The sequence below is a fragment of the Rhinolophus hipposideros genome, assembly GCF_964194185.1.
Source record: "Rhinolophus hipposideros genome assembly, chromosome: 1".
In the NCBI taxonomy this organism is placed as follows: Eukaryota; Metazoa; Chordata; class Mammalia; order Chiroptera; family Rhinolophidae; genus Rhinolophus; species Rhinolophus hipposideros.
In genome coordinates this window covers 40,791,313-40,814,519 of record NC_138047.1, presented here as the reverse complement: position 1 = coordinate 40,814,519, position 23,207 = coordinate 40,791,313, and the positions used below count along the sequence as shown (strand labels likewise).

General features: G+C 35.6%; 2 protein-coding genes across 4 annotated transcripts in view; one reads left to right on the top strand and one right to left on the bottom strand.

Moving 5' to 3' along the window:
- PAICS (phosphoribosylaminoimidazole carboxylase and phosphoribosylaminoimidazolesuccinocarboxamide synthase) overlaps positions 1–6,052 on the bottom strand; it is a 38,579-nt gene extending 32,527 nt beyond the window's left edge. For all 3 annotated transcript variants that reach the window (XM_081061056.1, XM_081061057.1, XM_081061058.1), the window contains exons 1-2: positions 5,652–6,052; positions 144–215 (exon numbers count right to left, since the gene is read on the bottom strand). In XM_081061056.1, coding sequence (XP_080917182.1) covers positions 144–215; positions 5,652–6,033 — 454 coding nt within the window. In that variant the 5' untranslated portion in view covers positions 6,034–6,052. The remainder of the gene's footprint in view (positions 1–143; positions 216–5,651) is intronic.
- Positions 1–19,363, top strand: part of PPAT (phosphoribosyl pyrophosphate amidotransferase) — a 34,600-nt gene extending 15,237 nt beyond the window's left edge. Inside the window, exons 2-11 of the mRNA XM_081061106.1 lie at positions 7,682–7,748; positions 8,344–8,550; positions 10,210–10,322; positions 10,421–10,566; positions 11,133–11,205; positions 11,775–11,926; positions 12,332–12,459; positions 13,417–13,638; positions 15,103–15,223; positions 16,278–19,363. Coding sequence (XP_080917232.1) covers positions 7,682–7,748; positions 8,344–8,550; positions 10,210–10,322; positions 10,421–10,566; positions 11,133–11,205; positions 11,775–11,926; positions 12,332–12,459; positions 13,417–13,638; positions 15,103–15,223; positions 16,278–16,471 — 1,423 coding nt within the window. The 3' untranslated portion in view covers positions 16,472–19,363. The remainder of the gene's footprint in view (positions 1–7,681; positions 7,749–8,343; positions 8,551–10,209; positions 10,323–10,420; positions 10,567–11,132; positions 11,206–11,774; positions 11,927–12,331; positions 12,460–13,416; positions 13,639–15,102; positions 15,224–16,277) is intronic.
- Positions 19,364–23,207: the final 3,844 nt, after the last annotated feature.

Sequence of the window (23,207 nt, the reverse complement as noted above, 5' to 3'; positions counted from 1 at the left end):
TGGTAAAACAGAAGGAAATATAAATTAATCCCAAGTGTTTCTACCAGGAAAAATCATCCATTTACCCAGATTAGAAGACAGTCTTACTTTCCAATTTGAAATTGGATCAGTTTCATTATATTTTTGGCCCCATCATACTATACCTAGTTCCATTGGTCTGACATGAGAAACCAAAAGTAAAGGATTTCCTGAGATGTCTTCCTTATCTTTTTTGCCTGGAAAGAACAGAATTCCTTTTAGAAATAATAGTAAGGAAAATAAAAATTGGATTAACATAATGGATAATGCTAGTAGCTTGAGCTTAATTTGATCATATTCATGAAGGAATATAGATTTGTGATAGACACATTTTGTAACAAAGTGGTATTATATGGTTTAAATATGTATGTATATAAAGATAAATTAATTGATTACATCCCATAGAAGTTCAAAGTAGAAGTATTTTGAACTTCTAATAGAACTGTTTGCTAATTTTGTAAGTTTCTAAAAATGGTTGTGGTTAGTTTTCAAGATAAATTACATTTTTAAAATGGAGTGTTCTCTTTATATTTGTATTTTAGGTGCTTTAACATAGTAGGCACTTGATAGATGATGCTAACAGTGTGAAAGAGAGGTCCTGCGATGAGATCATCAGAAAATCTTGTTTCGTTGGCATATGTGGTCAAATAGCTAATAGAGTTTTTTTGTATATGTGTGTGTATATATGTATATTATATTTACAGAGGATGCTAAAAAATGTGAACACATTTTAAGATCTCTTAAAATGTGTATATAGTGTTTTGGCACCCCTAGTATACCATATACATATACATATACACACATACATGCGTATACATATAGCATATACATATACCACATATATACCATATATATATGAAATATATGAGGTATGATCAAACAATATGTTAAACGTTTAAATGTTGAAATAAATAAAATTTATTACAGTAAAAGACACATTGCCATTAATTCTCAAAATACTCCCCCTTGCTTTGAACACACTTATCCCATTGCTCTTACCACCTTCTGAAGCAGTTCTGGAAGTCTTCGTTGTGGCTGCTTCAATGTGCTGAATTGATTCAAAACATTTACCTTTCATGGTCATTTTGATTTTAGGGAAGAGACAGAAGTCACATGCTGTCAGATCCAGTGAATAAAGTGGATGAGGACACACCGTAATGTTTTTATTTGACAGAAATTGCTATATACCAGAAGTGATGTGTGACACGGAGCATTGTCATGATGGAGGATGAAAACTGTTTGCCCATTTTATGGTAATGTGTTGTTCGTGATCCATGATTTATGGCACACTTTAAAAGACACCTTCTCTCAACCATAGCTCACACCTGATTGCACCAAACAAGTTGAAACTTGTCACACACTGCTACTAAGGTTCGACGCACCACTTCCTGTATTGAAGATCCCTACCTTTCTGTTGGATGGCACTTGGCAGCAGCATTCACCATATTTTGTTATCACAATAGAAAGGTTCTGTGTCACACATCGCTTCTGGTAAGGCAATTTCTGTCAAATAAAAATATTATGGTGTGTCCTCATCCACCTTATTCACTGGATCTGGCCCCATGCGACATCTGACTCTTCCCCAAAGTCAAAATGACCATGAAAGGTAAACATTTTGAGTCAATTCAGGACATCAAGGCAGCCACGCCAGAGCAACTAAAGACACTCAAGAAAGCGGAGTTCCAGAACTGCTTCAGAAAGTGGCAAAACGATGGGATAAATGTGTTTGAAGTGAGGGTGAGTATTTTGAGGGAGGTTAATGGCAATGTGTCTTTTACTGTGATAAAATTTTTTTATTTAAACATTCACCATATTTTTTGATCACACCTTGCATAGCTTATGTAATTAGCTGATTGATATATAGTAAACTTTCCAGAAATTAATCTAAGTTATGCTTAAATGGACCAAGGAATGTGTCATTTAAGAGAACCATGCCAGCATTGAAAAATGAATGTCTCTTCTTGATTTCTTTGTTTTATAGTTTGGTGGTTTTATACTGTGTGTGGTTTTTTTTTTTTTAATGAGGTATAGGCTACGTTTTAAAGTAATCAAACGAGGAGGGTAATTAATATTGAGGAAAAAGTAAATATGCTTTAAAGGAACCCAACACATAGAATTTGGAATTCTATTGGCACAGGAAGTTGAAGATGAATTATACTTAGAATGAGGTTGCATAATGATGAGGAGATAGTTAAGTACGTTTTGATTACCCTTTGTAATTTCTGAATTAAAGGTTTATTCATCTTATTTCATATCATTCCCATTTATATCTTTCCAGTTTTTTTACTGAATAACAGAAATAGCATTATATTTTACATTAGAGCAAATGTTAGATATGATTTTAATGGGATAAACATTCATTTAAAATGATGATTCACCATTATATTTAGAAGCATTCCATTAAAGAATATAAAGAGGAATGCTGTTTATCATCTTAAAAACTGTATTCGGGATTTTTATATTAAAATATAAAAACATGAAAAATAAAGGAAGTACCACTGTTTTCAAATGGCATAATTATATAAATTTAAAACGCTCAGAGTAAAAGTCAAAAACTTTAAATCGGGTTTCATAATTATTTGAAGCTGAATCACAGTTTAGGGAATGTTTTGGATTTTGTTGAGAATATGGAAAATAAAAATCTGAAATTACGTAAGAATTCTCTTTAGAGAGAATTGCTGAAGATACAGATATACCCAGGTAATTGTGTGACCAGGTAATTTAACATGTGAGCTTGATGATGACAACAGTAAGGAAAGGTAGGGTTTGCTATTCTATTATCTGGTTTAGGGCCTAGTGTCAGTGGAAAAGGGCCTGGAGCTGAACATACAATACAGGTGGGCGTGAAAACAGAAAACTTCTCTCCCCAACTTCTTCAGGGGAATGTATTTTTTTTAAGTTGATCATTTCTAGCTCCAATCCCAAAATTGTATGTAGGGGCCCCACACCCTGGAGATCTTAAACTGAAACTCTTAAATCACTACTCCTGATGCAATTCTGTAAGGTAAGAGGAGGGAGATAGAATGAAAACTTGGTCACTGAAGGAATGTGATTCAGTAGCATTAGGCCAGAGGTATTCTGAGGTTGAGGATGATTGTAATCTCCAGAGCATGAAGCCTCATAGAGTTTGTGTTTGGGTCCTTTGCCAAAATTCAGCCAGACTACCTGCTGCTTAGCACAGGGGACCAGATCTTCTGTCCTTATCACTTGCATGAGGTTGATACCAAGAGTGGAAAGGGCACATTCATTTTTTTCCTTCTTCAGTTTACCATACAACAATAAAAATTCTGTTGGTTCCTCCATCAAAAAACCAGAAGACATAAATGAATCAGACCTGGAGAAAGGAGGGCTTTCTAAGCCCTAAAAAAGAAACTCTGAGCACATTAAAAACTTTTGAGTTCTGAAGTCACATGAAAATCAGCCAAAATTGTAAGGCAAAATAAGTCGTGCAAATTTCTTAGACCCCAACTGACATGAACAGTCTGTTTGCAAAAGTGAATAAATATATAGAAAAATGTTCCACATCACTAGTAGTTAAATAAATGCAAAGTGTAAAATTATTCATTGCACACACCATTATACACTATTATTTATGTGCTTATTAAATTAATGTTCTCCATTTATTAAATTTGCAGTCTCCCTCCCCCAACCCCACCCTATAATCTTGCATGAGTTCTATAAAAGCTATACTCTCTTAGTGAAGGACATACAGTTCTTTTGGAAAGCAGTTATTTTAGTAATCTGTTTCAAAGTAATCGTCCCCTCCTTGTCTAGTAATTGAACTCGGATAGTCTGTCCTAAAGTAATAATGTTAAGGATGGATAAAAGGTATTGTTGTAACATCAGTTGTACAAGGAAGCAAAGACCTAAAACTCTAGTATATGCACTCCATCAAACATTACGGTACTATTAAGTAACATTTAATCGTAAGTTATGATTAATTCTGGGTATAACTTAAAGATTGTTTTTAATATAAACAAAATGTTAATGTGCTTGTAATTTTAGAGTCTAAAAAATTGGAAGAGCAATAACCAGTAGCATTATGCAATGAAGGATGCATAGGGCTGAAAACTAGGAAGGCCAGATGATGAAGTCCTGGGTGGTGGTAATGAGAAGGAAGCGCACAGGAAAATTTCTGAGGCATGTCAGTAGATTTTTTTAAGGACTTAGTCACTGACCAAAGACCAAAGATATCTCAAACGTTTCTATTTAAATAATTGGAAATATAGTGATACTACAGGTGGAAGCAATTTGTAGGAGGATCAATTTTGATGGGGGGGTAGAGTTTGGCTTTAGAATTGAGGGTTTGAGATACTTTAAACGTGCAATGTTGAGCTGTAATTGTGGGCCCTCTGCTTCTGATTGAAACTTGGGAGTTTGGAGCATTGGGGGTAGCTGAAAGGGCTAGAAGAAGGTCCCACTAAGAAGTGGGGATATTAGCACCACATCTTCATTAGGCCAACCTGTGGTTAAAATCAAGGACTTTTAGAAGCTCAGTGATTTACTTACCATTAGTCAATATTGAAAGCATTTAAATGATGACCAGTGTAAGGTGATTAACTGAATAAGATAATGTAATTGCTGTGTAACATGGTAATAACTGCAAAGCTTTCTCAGAATTTTGTCTAGTATCTGAATTATAAAGGGAGTGTGTAAGTGCAGTAGATTTTTTTTTTAACCAAATGATTTATTATTAAGCTTTAAACAGGATGTTCAGATAACCCCAGTTGACCCAACTGTAATCTATATCATATTAATCCCCTTCTCACTTGGTACCTTTATTATACCACTTACTGTTTTCTCTTGGGTGTTACATTTATTCATGGTTCCCTTTTTTCTGTGCTTACAGGCCACTGAGTGCATGTACCTCAGTGCATTGTACGCACGCAGACAGTAGGTATTACAGATTGTGAATTGAATTGAACAACAATGCTCATAAAAATATCATCTGTAAGACTTTGGCTATAGGGGAAATGCCATTACTGCCTTTGACTTCCCCACATTGCCTAGTGATGCAATTGGCTTCTGTGGACAATGAGCAACTGCTATGTAAATAGTGTTGGACCTCAACACAGCAGGTCAAGAACCTTGTTTTAACATCTAAATAATTTAATCATAAATCATTTAATCTGTCAAATCTATTTTTGTTTTACTTATTGTTAAAATGGAGCTGTTCTTCCAAACAAGTAATGAAGTTGTTTACCAGTTCTTAGTCTTTTAGTGCTTTTATTTATAAATTTAGGAAAATTGGAATGTTCTATCTTGTTGGAGATGTGGGAAAACAGTAGTTGAGCAATATTTGATTTTTTTGCTACTCTTATCAAATAAAACCTAAAACATTTTCAGAAACCAATCTATTTTCCGAAAACATATTAGACTTACATAAAGTGCAGTTGGCACTTGCAGTTAGTGTCATTTTAATGTGTTTTTCCCCCTGTATTTTACAGATTTTTAAAGTGGTGATATTTAACCTCTTTTTAAAATTAACTTTTACCTTGTGCAAAATAGCATAATAGGGCAGTTGTTTTAATAAACTTTGATATTGCAGGCTATATTTATCATAGGGACTCAGAAGTCCTGTACTTTTATAGTTGGTTAGGTAAAAACAAAAGAATGGTACTTTTTCTTTTTACCTTCCGAGGTCTCTGTGGCTGTACTTTGGCTCAGCGTTGCCGGGCACCTGCCATTTGCGTCTTCCTCTGTTAATTGTGTAGCAGGTTCATAATGCAGGATCGCATCCAAATCATGGAAGAACTTCATAGTTTTAGAGCTGTCTCCAGAGCTGTGAGAATATTTAACTGTTCTGTATTCATACTTGAGATTTTTGTACTTTGCCCGGCACTGTTTCCAATCTCTGTATACTCCTAGTGCTTGCAGCCTTTTAGCAATGTAAATAAATATTCCTTTATTTCTCAGTGTTCCATAAAGTTGTTTTCGTATATTTTTTTCTGCCCAGACACCTAGCAAAGCTTTAACCTCTTCCTCAGTCCAGTGCTTTCCTGCTCCACACTCCATGTTGAAAGTGACCTGGAAATGATTCACTATTTCTAGCCATGGTTTTGTTTCCTAGGAAACCAGATGGCTTGTTGTCAATAAGCTCCAAAGAGCTGAAAGGATCTAGTTTAACTGGTTCAGGCTGCTTGAGGGAAGTAACTTGAAAAACTGCCAAATAAGCAGGCTTTGTGATTGAAGAAGCCTGGAGCTAAATGATTCCTAACATTATTCATTTCAACTTTAAGAAAAAATTACCCTTGAGACCAAAGAGAAAGAAAACCATTTAAAAAAATATCTATTTTCTTACACAATTTGGTCTGTTTTACTAAATGATTGTTAGTTTTTAAAAATTGTTTTGGAAATGGTTGGCAGAGGTACTCTGTGCCCTGAGGCTTATGGCTAATGTTAATTTTTTTTCTTTTGATATGAATCTCTTAGTCTTCTAGCTTAAAGACGACATTATATTTCTTTATTTCACTAAACAAAGAAATCCTGTCACAAATTATTCGGTCTCATAGGGTGTATAATATTATGAATATCTATTTTTAGCATAGTATTTAATGCATTTATAATTTAGTAATATCATTTCAATTTAAATTGTTTAGATATTTTACTTTGCTAATACATTTAATGTTGCAGTTTTTCTTGTTATTCTAATGCCTAAACAATTACAATATGTAATTTTGAAAAAGATCCTTTTTACCAAATAAATTGATGCATTATTAATGTATGCATACATATATGGTAGAGAACTGCTTTGTATTTCTACCCTGATACATATTCTTTGGAACACAATTTTGTTAATAAACATCTAGTATTTACAGCACTTGTTAAGAACCATGAAAAATTGTTGAGCAATTAGAACCTTTATTTTCTCGTTTGAGTTTGTACTCCACAGTGGTGCAGATAGACCCCCTAGGCCTTCCCACGTGTTTGTTACCCTGCCTCCGCCTAGTTTTTGGCTTTCCTCTCTGTATCATCACCTAAAAAGACTAATTAATGCAGGAAATGAGATGCAGAGTGCCTGATCAACTTACGGTTTTTAGAAGCAGCATTTTCCCCCCCAGATAATAAAAGTGCTATTTGTTGGAGAAAATTTGAAAAGTGCAGTGAAGCAAAAAAATAAAATCAAAACTAATAAGTTTTGTTCATAATTCCAGTACCCACAACTAAGAATTTTACCTGCCATTTTCTTTGGAGATTTTCGTTTGTATCTACATATTCATCTACATACTCAACCTTACTTAGAGGTCACATAGTACAGAAGTCAGAAGCACAGATTTTAGAGTCAGATTGTGTTCTAATCAGAGCTGTACCACTGCTCTCTGCGTGACATTGGGCAAGTTATTTAACTTTTGTTTCATCAGTGTCTTCATCTGTAAAGTGCAAGTGATAATCATAGTACCTACTTGATAGGATTGTTGTGGAAGCCTAATAAATGAGATCATTCATGTCAACGCTTAGGACAGTGCCTGGCATATTAGTTAGAACTCAGACAATAACATCTGTTACTATTGCTCATCATTGTCATAAGTAGAAGTGGTACTAGTACTAATAGCATTTAATGTGTTGTCAGACTGAATTCATGGATTCTTTTGAGAAATGTTCATTAATGTTCATTAACCTTATCAATGGGATAAATTTAAGTCAATACCTTTTTCTATTCCAGGGGTCAGGAGAGTGCTGGTATTGTCACCAGTGATGGGAATCCAGTACCAACATTCAGAACACACAAGGTATATATGAACGTTAAAGAAAAACTGATTATAAAGATAACAATAGCCGGTGATAACTAGTATATGATGGTGGGGAAAGGAAATTTGAATAAATAATTTGCATTTAGAAATAATACTCTTTGGATCAACCGTTTCTATTTGTCAATTTAGGATGCGTTTCTTTCCCAGTGATAGTTGCTAGACTGACTCAAAAAGATCATTTATTTAAATACTCGAACATGCTTTGAATTTTTAAAATGCAAATAATTTTGTTTATTATATTTGACAAATTTCATTGCTTCAACAAAGAGTATCTCATAAAACAAGCACTTCAATATTGTGAATATATTAAATGCCACTGAATTGTTTTCTTTAAAATGGTTAATTTACTGTTAGGTGAATTTCACCTTGGTTTTTAAAAAATGCTTTACCGTTCTTACAATTAGGTTAGTCTTTTTTTCTTTAACATTAGAATTCTGAAGCACAGAGAAATTCAGTGTACTGCCGTGTGCACTGTCTAATTTGGGATTGCCTGAGCAGAGGCTTATAAAAGCCTCTACTGACTAGCCCACCGGTCTGTTTTTTATAAAATGTGCTTTTACTTTAACTTTTCAAGGGACTTGGTCTTATAAATCACGTCTTTACTGAAGACAATTTGAAGAAATTATATACTTCAAATCTTGGAATTGGACACACGAGGTATGCCACTACAGGCAACTGCGAATTAGAAAATTGTCAGCCCTTTGTTGTTGAAACACTTCATGGGAAAATAGCTGTGGCACATAATGGCGAATTGGTCAATGCTGCTCGATTAAGGAAAAAGGTAAGATTTTTTTTTAATGCATTTTCATTTTCATGATTGGGATAAATTAATGACCAGAAGTTATTGAGGATCTTGGTAAAGCATATTATCTAATTGTTGCCACCTGTTACCTAACTGCAACGATCGGCTATCAATTACTTATCGGGAGTACTTGGTACAATTACAGATTCTAAAATATCACCTTAGAGTCTGGGGTGGGGGGTGCTGAGTCTGCATTTTAATATGCTCCTAAGGTGATTCTGATGCACTGCTTTAGAGATTTGGGAAAACTGATTTATGGTTGCTATCACAAGCACAGAGAAATGAGGGTTTATGGAGTCTTGCTATCACTTTAACTTTGTCCTTATGTTATGCTTTTAAGCTTAAGAAGAAAATGAAATATATAAACTTGCAGATGACAAATATAAGAAAAAGTGATTTGGAAATAATTATATGAAACAGCCTGAGAAAAGGGCAAAAAGAGTTACAATGTATTTTATTCATAGCATGTTTTTTGGAGCTTTCTGTATGAATGGTGCCTTTGCTTTTATCCATCATTTCCTCTCCCCCCCCCTTTTTTTTACTACTTGGTATTTTTATATTCTTGATAGCCTCATATTTATCCATTCTTGCCATTCAGTAATTGATGCCAAGTTTCTTCATTTCATTAAATTCCGGTAATCTTGATTTGGTAACATTGGAAATAAAAACCTAAAGTGGTATATAAAAATAGGATGGTTACACACACACACACCATTAATTCCTTAGCACTCTAGAACCAGGCATTTCATATGGGATAGTTACACAAGTTGAACAATAGGAATTGGTGGGTGGAAAAAATTAGAACCCGATCCCATGCTTCTGTACTACTTGTCCTTCTATTTTTGATTCTAGCTTTAGTTTAATTTTCCAGAGCTTTATCCTTCTTGCCCTCTTGTTAGGCTCTGGCAGTCTAAATGACAATCATACGTTTTTATGCCCCCAGATAAAAATTGTTTTAATTCAGATAATCAAAGTATAAATATGAAATAACAATTAATTTTTAAAAACCACTTAGAGATAACGACTAAAAGTTCAATTTCAAACATTCACCCCCTTACCCCGAGGCTAGATTCCCGTTCACATTCAGGTGCCTGCTGACAGTGTTCCGTGGTGTCTGTGTGAACTCAGCCCCTTCCTGTCGGTGTGATGCCCGGTGCTGGTCGCTCTTGCTCAGAACCTCGTGATCATCACGGCACACTCAACCAAGTTTTATTACATTCCACACTTAATTGTATAGTCCCTACTATAGTGTAGGGACTCTTATGGGAATGTGTTCTATTTGTCAGGGTGTCAAGGGTTGAAAAAGTTAGAACCACAATCCCAAATCCATATGCCTTCGTAGCGCCCTCCCCCATCCCCACTGCAGGTCTGCATTCCTTCAAATTTAGTTTTCAAAAGCTTTTTTATACACCTCCTAAAGCACTTGTTTTTTTTCTGCTTGAGAACCTTCAGAGACTCCATTGCTTTCAGCAGCCGTTCATTATCGTATACACACACCATTAGCAGCATGAAGGATTTTCGTAACTGATCTACCACACAGTGCCTGATCTCTTTCTATTATGGCGGGCTACTGGGTCGGGGGTGAGGTGGAGCGTCCTCTCTAATGATTATGATTACACTTTTCTGCCTTTGAAATAGCTTCTGCGTCGTGGTATTGGTCTGTCAACAAGTTCTGATAGTGAAATGATTACCCAGTTGCTGGCATATACCCCTCCTCACGAACGAGATGACACCCCAGACTGGGTAGCAAGGTAATTGTAAAATCAAGCTTGCAGCTCTGATAATGAGAGCTTTGCTTAGCATGTGTTTAAAAATGAAATTATTCATTTAATTATTTAATTAATTCTAGGATTAAAAACTTAATGAAGGAAGCGCCCGCAGCATACTCCCTACTTATAATGCACAGAGATGTTATTTATGCAGTACGAGATCCTTACGGAAATCGTCCTCTATGCATTGGTCGTCTTATTCCTGTATCTGATATAAATGATAAAGGTAAGGAACTTGAGAAGGAATTTAATTTCATAGTGCTTTTCCAAGTCATTGTTCTGTTGATATACCCTGAAGCTTATGAGTGAGAAGGGGCTAGGTAAAAAAGATAAAAAAGATCAATAATTTTTAAGTACATTTCCTTGGGTATTTCTGAGGATGAGCTACTCTTAATATGTTTAATGGACATTCTTATTTTGTCTTCTCTGAATTGCCTGTTCATATCCTTTGCCCAGCTTTTTTATTTGTGCAGTATGATTTCCATGATTTTCTTTTTGACTTATCAGATGTCTTGTTTGAGCCAGGAAATCATAATCTTTGAAGGAATCTTGGGATCATTAATTTTATCTTTGGCTCAAGTCAAATTAGTGTCCATGTGCTTTTAAAGTCATAAAAATGGATATTCTATGAGGGATTTATTTATTTATTTTTAACTTTTCTAAAAGTTTACTGAGTTTGAGGGGTTTTTATTGTTATTATTTATCTATTTGGTATTTAACTGTTGTCTTGAAGTAGGTAACCTCTTTTAAAATTTCTTGAATCCATTAACTGACTTGTCTTGTGCTTTACAGAGAAAAAATCTTTAGAAACTGAAGGATGGGTGGTGTCTTCAGAATCTTGTAGCTTTTTATCTATTGGTGCAAGGTAAGTTTTATCTCATTTTAGCATATTAATTTTTTCCACATCAATAAAAGAATTTATTTTTACCTGAAAGTTTTCTTTCTGATGTCCCTTAGAAGACATACTTATAAATGCATTTTCTTTTGACCATGGTGCTCAGCAGTTGCACTGACTTTAATGTCCTGGTAATACCTTCTGATTCCGAAACTGGCACCTTGCTTTCAAAATGCCATGAGACTTACTTTAGAAAGGAAGAATTCTTCTCATTAAGGAATAATTATGATCAAAATAATTTAAGCCAGGATAAAAATGTTCTCCTTAGCTTTTATTCTTTAAAAAAATCAATAAAACTTAGGGGTTGTTGTTGGGTTTTTTTGTGTTTTTTTAATTGTAAGTTAGAATTTAAGGGTAACAGATTTACAGAAATTACTGCTGGAAGAATATTACTTGTTTATTTTTAAAGGCCATCTCTAGAATTGAACCATTTTTCCTTTATAAGGGAAGGGACTCTGTGTGTACTTTTTAATAGATATTATTATCAGCCTTAAGGAGTGATTTATTTAAAGTTTTGTTCTTTAACATTGTTTCCCAAGATATTTCCGTGAAGTCTCACCTGGAGAAATTGTGAAAATATCCAGACATAATGTCCAAACTCTTGATATTATATCAAAGTCTGAAGGAAACCCAGTGGCTTTTTGTATCTTTGAATATGTTTATTTTGCAAGACCAGATAGTATATTTGAAAGTAAGTAAAATATCTTTATTGGTATAAGTCTGTTGTTTATCTCATTGAAACATGGCAGTTCATGGCCCAAAGGCTTACCTGGTTCTTTGAAAACACATAGTTACATGTTGTAGATATGGGACTGAGCCTTTAAGTCGTAAGATCACTTTTTTTCCTATTATCTGACTCTTAGATTTTGTTTTTCTTTCAGGAGTAAGGATGATGATTTTTCAGATCTGTGTTAAGGTCAATTTTTTTAAAAACAGTGAATTCCCCAGTTTATGTCTTTTCCCTTTAGTGTTTTTGTATGTCTTGCTTTTCTTTTTGCACTCCATCTATAGAATTCTAGCAAGCTAGGTCCTTAGAATATGCTGTTTTATATTATACTAAGTAAAAATAATCTATTTCCTTTTCCAAACATTCCAGACCAAATGGTTTACACAGTAAGATACCGATGTGGTCAGCAGCTGGCAATTGAAGCCCCTGTGGATGCAGATTTGGTTAGCACTGTCCCGGAATCTGCCACACCTGCTGCTCTTGGTTACGCAACAAAGGTATTTTTTCTTAATTAACATTCAGTGACTTGTTCTTCTAGCAGTGGAATTAGAAATCCTTGTGTATAAAGAGGAACTCATTAGTTTATAGTAAGAAAAAAGAAAGTGTTGTTTCCTACACAAGAATTACTCATTTTTCAGCCTTTTTATTCCATAGTGCTGTTTTAGTGGAGTCCACAAAAAGATTTACCTGAAAGCTAGGAAAATGATCTCCTTCAATTTAAAAAGGCAACATGTATATAGAATTAGTGGTATTTATTATTTAGTGGTGTTTATTATTAAAACCCACTTCTTGAAGTACTCTCATGAGCCACTGGTATACTTGTTCCTTATTGAGCATGGGTGATAATAAAGCCATTTATGTTCATTTGTATGATATTTAGTACAGTGCTTAATTTCCTTTTTCATAACCAGGTAGTTTATAAAACTATAGTAATCCTGGGGTATAACACCCAACATTCACAATGTTGGGAAGTTTTGTTTATAAAGTTTTAAAAGAAGTAATGTGCACACATTTGAGAGAAGTATTACTTTGAAAGATGGATAAGTCACCTCCTGTTCCTCAAAAAGCATGTCCTTAGCCTACTGATTTTAATTCCTTTCTTTCTGCTAATTTTCAAATCAGTGAATTTTTCTAACACTAATTTATTCTTTGTCATGTCTTGACATGCTCTTCCAAGATAGAGAAATAATATTTAAGAGAGAAGTATTACAAATTCTAACAAAATGAATTGGTTTTCCCACCAAGTATATTACTTTCAATGATTTTTCTTTTTGCCTTTTCCCCCGTAGTTTAAATAATAAAGGAAAATTGTAATCGGATAATGGAGAGTTCAGAATAACAACCATATTTAAAATATTTATATACATATTATAATGGAAGCCTGACCTAGAGTAAATAGGAACCTAGAACTCTGTATATTGCTGCTCATTGTCCTTTTATTTCTTTTCTATCAGTGTGGACTTCCATATGTGGAGGTGCTATGTAAAAACCGATATGTAGGAAGAACCTTCATTCAGCCAAACATGAGGTTAAGACAACTTGGTGTTGCAAAAAAGTTTGGAGTATTGTCGCAGAACTTTAAAGGCAAAAGAATTGTTCTTATAGATGATTCCATTGTGAGAGGTAATACTATCTCACCCATAATCAAATTGCTCAAAGAATCTGGTGCAAGAGAGGTAAGTAATATTAAAACTATCCTAAAGCACCAATAATTAGCATATGATACTGGCATAAAAATTACAGTTCATCAGTGAATGAAAATAGATAGTTCAGTATAATAAACTGACATTTTTCAAATCAAGTTCGTTCAGGAATAACTGTGTGGTAACGTGGAAAACATGTAATAACCACTTACTGCATACTAAATTAATCTTTAATAGAGTAAAAGCTCAATAAAAAGCTTAACATTTTTTAAAAAGTTAATTTAAAAACTAACAAAACCCACAAAATAAAATACTTTTTAAATTTGTAGACTATTGATTAGTTACTTTTTTTGAAGATGTAGAACGAATCCTAGTGTAATAAATTTGACACACTAGGTTTTATTTTTAAATTTCTAAGCTTATTCTAATTCTAAATATTTCAGTAATTCATATTATAGAAGTGAGATCATTTACAATTAATAGTTGAGTGGATTTAAAAAATAAAATCAACTGTAGGAGAAAATGGTATGGAAAGTAGTTTGACAGTATATTTAGGGAAAGCTTCAAAGATGATTATGAAGGTTTTCCATCCTTGTTTTATGACTATGCTTATGATAATCTCTTTGAAATTCTGTGAAAATCATGTTATAAAAACAAAAAGGTCTGAAGTAAATCCAACATCTATTACAGTAGTAAAAAGGAATAGACAAAAACAAAAGAACTGGAAATAGCTTATATATCGAGCAGAAAATCATTTAGTAGATCGATATATCAGTATGATGAAATATGATGCAGCCATTAAAAACTATAATGAAGACAGCATAACATGAGTAAACCTTTGTTGTTAAAAGAAAAGAATGAAAGTAAATGTGGACAACAATTATAGCCACATAAATGTACCTGAGAAAAGGCACCCTATAATAATAGACAAAAATAGCTCTTTGTAATAGTAAGGTTTTTGTTATATCCTGGTAGTTGGTATTTTTCTTTTTAAAATGGTAAAACGAGAAGGGTAAAGGTGTCACTCTAGTGTTACAAGAGAAAATAAAGGTGGTCCTAGGAGCATAAAGTCATTAAATGATGAGAAATAGGAGATCAGAAGAAAGAGGCCTTGTTAGTAAGTGACAGAAGGAAATCGTGGGCAGCTCTGTAAAAAGAAGCCTCCTTTATAAGTGGCTGACAATTTGGAATTCTTGTTTAGGAACGTTGAGTCTAGAGTAGGGCTTGCTGAAGTTGTGTTCTTTGGTAATGAATGAATTCTAAAGGTAGTTCTGACAGAACACTAGAGTTCTGTATGTATACCACATGAATTTTCAGGATTCTTTTTCGTCTGTTATTCAATGAAAGAAATTTTGTAGTTTGCTTTATTTCCCATATGTTGTTAGTAAATATTTTGTAAAACAGTTTTGTGTTACATTTGTCAGTGACAGAATTTTGCATAATTCTTCGTACAATGAATGTTAAAATAATGAATGTGTAAAATGGTTTTTTTTCAAGGTACACATTCGAGTAGCTTCACCACCAATTAGGTATCCATGCTTCATGGGAATCAACATACCAACAAAAGAAGAGCTTATTGCCAATAAACCAGAATTTGAGCATCTTGCAGAATATCTAGGTGGGTATTAACATTTCTATAAACTTGATTCATTTATTAACAGAGAAAATCCAAAGTTTGTCAGTCTTTACACTTTTCATTAAAAAGTTTAATATTTGTTAAAAGATGTTGTGTATGTTGAGCAGATACACAGTGAGAGTGCCTGCTGTGTGTAGACACCATAGTAAATTCTGTGTTGGAAAGCTAGGTCAAGGTAAGATCAGAGGAGAAGACAGGAAGTGTTTCCAGGTAGAGGAAACTGTAAGCATATCAGTTAAAGCTTCTCAAAGGTCAGATCCCAAGAAAAACAAACAATTTTACCATAGATTCTAATAGAATAATTTGGATGTGAGTACAAGTAAAAAAATGAAAAGCTTATGTAGACTTATCTTTAATAATGTGGTCAGGAGACTTGGGGATCTAGGTTCTCCTGGGTAAGACATTTGCCTTTTAAATTCAGGTGAGGTATAAACTATTTAAATATCACATAGGTGTTCAGCCACTGTGCTTTGGTACCTCCCACGGGTTGTTTATGGCTGGTGTTTCTTTTGACTGGTCATGCCTGAGCCTTACCAATTAAATACTTTGAATATCACCCAATTGGTATAATACTGTGAGCACTTACCCTTCCAGCAATATATCTATATTGTCATAATACCATCACAAAAACTGTCCAATTAGGCAGTGTTTTCCTTTATCTTAGAGATGAAAAGTAGACTTAGGGAAAGTAAGTGACTTTGAGCATAAATTGGAACCCAGATCTGGACTTAAATCTATTTTCTTAATCATGAAAATTACTACTGAAGCCTTTGAATCCATTCTAGACTTGAAGTCTGCACTGCTATTTCAAATTATATTATCCCTTAAGTTCCAATTTAAAATTTTAAAAAAAATAAAGGCCCTAAGTTGTATTGAGTTAAGGGGTTTGTTGAGTTTTTTAAAGAGAGGCTAAAGGAAAACTTTTATCCTGGCTTAAGTTTTTCTGTTTGTCACTATTCTCTGTGGAGGCAGTTCTTCCTTTCCACAAGAAGTCGCATGTCCTTTTTCCTCTTTCCTTTTTCTTTTTCCCTCTTAGGAGCAAACAGTGTTGTGTATCTGTCAGTGGAAGGACTGATTTCATCTGTACAAAAAGAGACATTTGAAAAACAGAAAGTGAAAAAGCGAGATACGATGATTCAAGAAAATGGGAATGGTCTGGAATGCTTTGAAAAGACCGGTCATTGTACAGCTTGTCTTACTGGAAAATACCCTGTGGAATTGGATTGGTAGCTGGTAGGGGTAGATGTAATGTTTCAAAGTATAAAGTTGGTCAAGAAGTTATTTATAGTGGTTATATCTTATCCATTTCCTGTTAACTCGGTTGGTATAACGCCACATGGTTATTTTTACCTTGATAAGTTTTGAGATTTTTTTCTGAAAGGGTACCAAAGTGCAGTGCTTTCTTTAATAAACCTAGATAAATATTTTGGTGTTATCTAGGAATTTGGATGATCCTTTCAGTTTTATTTAGTAGTTTAGTACTTTGAGGCTATAAATTATGAGATCGTCAACAATAATGCAAAGGATAGGTAAATTTTCTGTTTTAGAGGGATTGCCAGGTACTATACCTTACCGCAAATTCTTATAGAATTTTGTGGAGTGTTTCTTGAGTTGCTGAAATTCAGTTATGGAATATTTTCATAATTGAACCTTGTTAATTATATATAAGACAACAATATCGGTATTTTTTTTTTATACAAGGATTCGCTAGTCTTTTTCACCTGGTGAGAGAAGACAGGTGGTAAGTGGCATTTGCCAGGTCCATGCTTTAAAGTGTTTGCAAGAGGTTAGACTAAGATGATGCAAACAGGACAAGTGAATAAAATACAACATTTCATGGAAGTCTTAAATCCATTATACCCCTCTAGGGTTCTCATTGTAGTTATGACCTTGGCTTCCCTAACTTTAGACAAATCTTTTTTTAAAATGCCTTTTTGTGCCTCACTTTTCCCCACCTGTGCAGTGGGGTATTTCATCACTAAAATAATAGGAGTGTGAATAAGTGTCACACTTTGGGTGGTTAGAGCCATTATTTCACCCATCAATTTTAAGACAGTGCATGATTATTACCTTTTGAAATGTTGGCTATTAGTCTGCAATTGAGATTTCATTATGATGAAGGGAGACATACAGTTTAGTAGTGCTTTGCCACCTGCCTTTGAGATGCCCTAAGAATGATTGTAAAAATATGTCTGTGGAAAAAATTTTCTTACATTTGACTAGAAAGTATGATCCATACTATTTAGTGCCCTTATAGTATAAAGCCCAGCAAGTAAGCTAGTGTATTTGAAGTAAAAAATAAATTTTTGGATTCTAATCTTTAACCTATAATTTGATTAATTATGTGCTTTTTGAATAAAGTACTTGATCACTTGCAAGCATATGTACATCTACATGTATATACATACCACTGCAATTAAATGGTCAAGTAGAGACACTGTAGGGGTCAATTTTATTAAAGGATCAAGGAGACAACTACTTTCTTGGAATTAGCATACCCGTCTAATTCCAAACCTCATCTATTGCTTCTACTTAGTTTTATTGGGACTAATGAATTTGATTTTTTTGAAGTTTTCTCTTGTAACATCTGGGGTTTAAAATTTTAAGACAACTTGCCCCCAACTCCTGTTTATGTAAGATTTTTAAAACATATAGTGTATCTTTCTGTGTTACTAAGTTACCACAATTTGATGTATATAGTTTCCAAATCCATTTGGAAATTTAATATTTATTAATAACTGAAATCTTTTGTCTTCATTTGGTATATATTCTCACATGTTATATAATGGTAGGCCAAAGTAAAATTCTGACAGCTTTTTAAGTTCATGTACAGCCAGGCAGCAGTGGGTCAGGTAACCCTGTGGCAGTGACGCAAACAAATTGGCATTTAAATAAAGCCCTGGGATCATCTGAGTATATAGCCTCTTGTCTTAACTGTATTTCTCACAGCAGCGTGACAGAGGCAAGAGTTGTGGGTCAGTTTTGAACAGCCTTACTTATATTTGATTTTTAAAAACGAGACTCAGGGAAAGTACTAAACCAAAATCACTTATTTGACTTGTGTTTTCCATAGTGTTTATTTTGTTTTCCATAGTTTTTATTTTGTTTTATTGAAATGCTTTTATAAAGGAATATGGCACTATGGCAGTTTGGTAATTCTACAAATTTCTTAATGTTTCTCCATCATGGCCTTTATTTCACAAGTTTTTGAAGTCTAAATTACGGTATTTTTACCAATGTAATCTGAAATGTTGTTGAACTGCTTTAAACTTACACAAGTAGAGTATTGTAAACTTCAAAGAAGACGATGTGTTTTCACATTATCTATATTGTGAACTAAACTAAGCCTACTTTTTTGTGACTTTATCGTGATGTGTTGGTGACAAATATATGTAATTAAGTATGTTTAAATGTGTGTGCATGCTTTTTTGTGTGTGACATTTAGTTAGTGCATCACGGTGGACAGCAGAGTGACCATCACATCTAGGCGCCATACTTGGCACTGGCTAATCAGAGCTCATTTCTCTGGTTCAGGCCTTTTAATGAATAGGCCATCTTATGAACCAGGGAGAACTGCTGACTGAGTAGGAGGGACAAATAAAGTAATTCGAATGCTGTGCCAAGTATGCACTGTGATGGTGGCAAGTTCTGTGGGAGCACTAGTGGGAATGGTGAGTGTCAGAGAGGAAGCTTACGTTCTGTGTGTGTGAGTGTGTGTGTGTGTGTGTGTTGGGGGAATTCTGTTTTTTAATCAAAGTAGATAAATGAATAAACTGGTATATCCAGACAACGGAATATTATTTAGTCCTACAAGAAATGAGCTATCAAGCCATGAAAAGATATGGAGGAAACTTAAATGTGCATTACTGAATGAAAGAAGCCAATCTGAAAAGGCTGCATAGTGTATAATTCTAACTATATGTCATTTTGGAAAAGGCAAAACTATGGAGACAATAAAAAACTCAGTGAGTGCCAGGAGTTGTGGGGATAAACAGGTGGAGCACAGAATTTTTAGGGCAGTGAAAACGACAGTTGACCCTTGAGCAACATGGGTTTTGACTGCATAGGTCCACTTATACGTGGATTTTTTTTTTCAATAAATACAGGAAAAGTATTTTTCTTATTAACTGTTTATGTTATCAGTAAGGCTTCTGGTCAGCAGTAGGCTATTAGTAAAGGTTTGGGGAAGTCAACAGTTATAGGTGGATATTTGACTGTGTGGAAGTTTGCGCCCCTCATCCCCACAATTCTCGAGTCAACTGGACTCTGTATAATGGTGGATGCATGTCATTATGCATTTGTCCAAACCCAGAGACTCTACAACACCAAGAGTGAACCGTAATGTAAAATGTAGACTTTGGGTGATACGATGGGTCAGTGCAGGTTCATCACTTGGTATAAATGTACCACTTTATTGGGGAATGTTGCCTATTTGCCTCTGATAGGGTAGGGGGTATATGGAGACTCTGTACCTTTCGTCCAATTTTGCTGTGAATCTAAAACTGCTCTAAAAAATAGTCTATTTAAAAATAAAGATACCAGGGTCCCACCTCTAAAAAATAAAAAGTAACCAAAATAATACATGCACAGACTTTAGAAGTTAGAAAACAAAGAAGTCACCAGCCTCTCCAGTCCTCTGGTGCATCCACATTTAAATACTTTTCTGTTTTAACCTATATATTTTAAATAGTTGACTCATACAATTTCTTACTGTACTGATTTTCGATCTTATCTCATTCTCCTGTCCTGGAATCTAGCAAAGTCTGTTTTAATAGGTAGACTTAAACCATTCAATCATTTTAACATTATTGCCTTTAGAAAATCTTTCCCTAGAGCATCACTTGAATCTCTAATGCCTTTTTTGATTTGGGTTTCAAATACAGGCACACCTTGGAGATGCTGCGAGTTGGTTCTAGACTACTACAATAAAGCGAGTATCACAATAAAGTGAATCATCTTTTTGCTGGTGGAGGGTTTTTGCCTTCAATCTATGAAACACACATCACCTGTGAGGTGCAATAAAGCAAAGCACCATAAAATGAGGTATACCTGTAGAGCCTAGTCATTGAATGTTTCATTGAACGTTGTTTGGCTTCACTATTGACATACTGACGGATATGTCAGATGTGATGGTTAATTTTATGTCAACTTGGCTAGTCTATTGTGCTCAGTTTGTTCAAACACCAGCAGTCTAGATGTTGTGAAGGTACTTTTTGGATGTGATTAACATTTAAATCATTGGACTTTGAGTAAAACAGATTACCCTCCATAATGTGAGTGGGCCTCATCCAGTCAGCTGAAGGCCTTAAAACAAGATAGAGGTTTCCTGAAGAAGATAGAATTCTCAAAATTGCAACATGGAAACCCTGCGTTTCCAGCCTGCTGGCCGGCCCTACAGATTTTAGACTTGCAGCCCCAACTGTGTGAGACAATTGTTTTCTGTTTCTCTAGGAACCCTAATAAGTTCACTCAGAATCAGCATGACTTCCCTCATCCCTCCATTCTTTCTTAGCCACCCACTAATTTTCTGCCTCCAACTGAGCAGCTGAACTGTTGAGTAAATCACACAACACACTATTATCCCAATTGTGATATGGGCTACAAAGCATAACAGGGACCTAGCCTTGACTTGGGGTCCATGTGATATTGTGGTTTATAATAAATACATGTTTGGTCTTTGTCCCATTTCTGGCAGGGAGATCCTAAAACCCTTGAGATTTCCTAAGTGTTATGTTCATAACAAACCCCTTTCAACCACACATGAGCTTTATGTTAATGAGGTGACTTGGAAAACACCTAAGGATGGGGGCTGGTTGCCAGGGGAACTAAGCATGTAATTAAGAGGGTTGGCACTCCCTCTTTCAATTCCACTCCCCTAACTTTCAGGGAGGGGAAGGGGCTGGAGCCCCATGGCCAGTGATTTAATCAATTATGCCTGTGATGAAACCGTAATAAAAACCCAGAAGGAGGAGTTTGGAGAGCCTCCAGGTTGGTGATGTGGAGATTTGGGGAGAATGGCGCACTGAGAGCATGGAAGCTTCCTGCATACCTTGCCCCGAGCGTCTCTTCCATCTCGCTGTCCCTGAGGTAATTGGGGCACATACATCGGAGATAAGGGCACAGGTTTTCAAAATTATTTTTGAAATACTTTTTATTTTTGAAAGAAACATTGATAACTGAGATAAGTAGGGAATTAGGTGAAGAGAAACAGTGAAATTAGAATGTACCAATGTGGGGACAGAGCCAGGAGAGCAGTTTCCAGGTTCTCGGCCTCACGCGGAAAGGTGCTAGTTCAGGTAGTAAAGGGCCATCAACTGTGATTGATGGCCATCCGCTGTGGCTAGTTGGCCGTCAGCTGTAACCAGTGAGCCATTGGCCACTAATATAACTGCCGTGGCTACGCTAGTAGATAATGGTGGCTGGCAAGCGGCGGATTGCAGTTAGCAAGTGAGGTTGGTTGGCAGAGAAGTGGATGGGAGGTTGTGGATCGTGCGGCTCCTACTTCCTGTATCTCCAACCCAGTCACCAGCGAGAATATAGTGGTATGATTCCCTATCTATGGCTCCGTGGGTGTTGCTTTCTTGCCTCGCCATATCCTGCGTTCCTATATGGGGAGCGGGAGCTGAGACCCCGCATGATACCCTGCATGACAACCAGATAAATGTGCAAATGATCAGCAAGGTACTGAGGTAGGCATTTGATACTTCCTGGGAATTGGGACAGTGCAGTTGGAGGAGAGTAAAAACCGGTGCATAAGGCCTGAATCCCTGCTTTCAGGGTACTTACTACTTTGTGTAAGAAGTCAAACTTGGAAATAATGCAGCTATTAGAGATTCTACGAGAAGTATGTCACCATTTGGAAAGTGTCTAGGCTTGTACCCTACTTAAAAACTAATAAGCTAGCCTGTTACTGGTTGTGCAGTAGTCGTGAAACTCCTGGGTCAATGACAGAACTTGATTACTCATGGCCAAAGTGGCCAGAAGTTCCTGTTTGCATCAGTTCCCCCAGGGCTCTCAAGTTCCATTGGAGTGATGGAGCCAGGCATAGATGGATGTCTGCACATGCAGTGGGTTTTGTTACAGGAAAAGAAGACGAAGTTTGGGGAATTCACTACTTTTATAGTAAGTGGAAGCAAGCCTGCTCCTTGGGCATGACATTACTTCCGCTCTGATGATTGACCACCCCATTCAACCCGGAAAAAGGACCTGGATAAAGAACAGTCAATACCTTGCATTCTTGGCATACCCAGCAAGAATTTGCAGGGATACTCCGGGCCCATTGCAGACTGTCCCTCCCAACAAGACAGGCGTTGAGGAGACAACGTTTAAGCCGTGTTTTCATAAGAGGAGTAAATGTTCATCAGGCATGGAGAGAGAGGGCATTTCAGCCTGAGACTCAGCCAAAGCACAGGTGTCAAAACTTGATGGGTTGGTATGCTCAGAAGACTTCCTAGGGTCTAAGCCAGAGCTCACTACCTGGTATGGCAAATGTCATCAGGAAGGTAGTGAGGGACCACTCACTGAAGCTTCTTAAGCAGAGAATGCTATGACTGATCTGGTGTGTTAGAAGGATCACTCTAAATAACCAGATAAATATGGTATCTTGAACACAGCCTTCTATATTTTCAGACACCCTGAAAAATGACAGTAAAGGAATTAAAGAGTCATAAACCCTCAAGGAGAGAGGAAAATAAAATTCTAGCATCAAAAGCAAAGGGCTCATCTGATTTGGAAAAGCTAAATTCTAAACCAGCAGTGAGCCAAGCGAATAAGCAATCCTGTTTACATCACAGAACCCCTAAAAAACTCAAACTGCCTTCTGGAAGTAGGGTTGAAGAGGGTAACTAAAAGGGTTGGAAGTTTATTTAAAAAAGAGATACATCCTTATGGCACTCCCCATCACCCCCGCAGCCTAATTCTGAAGGCCATTTTGTTCAGGAGAGAGTAAAATGGTCTTTTTATTGGA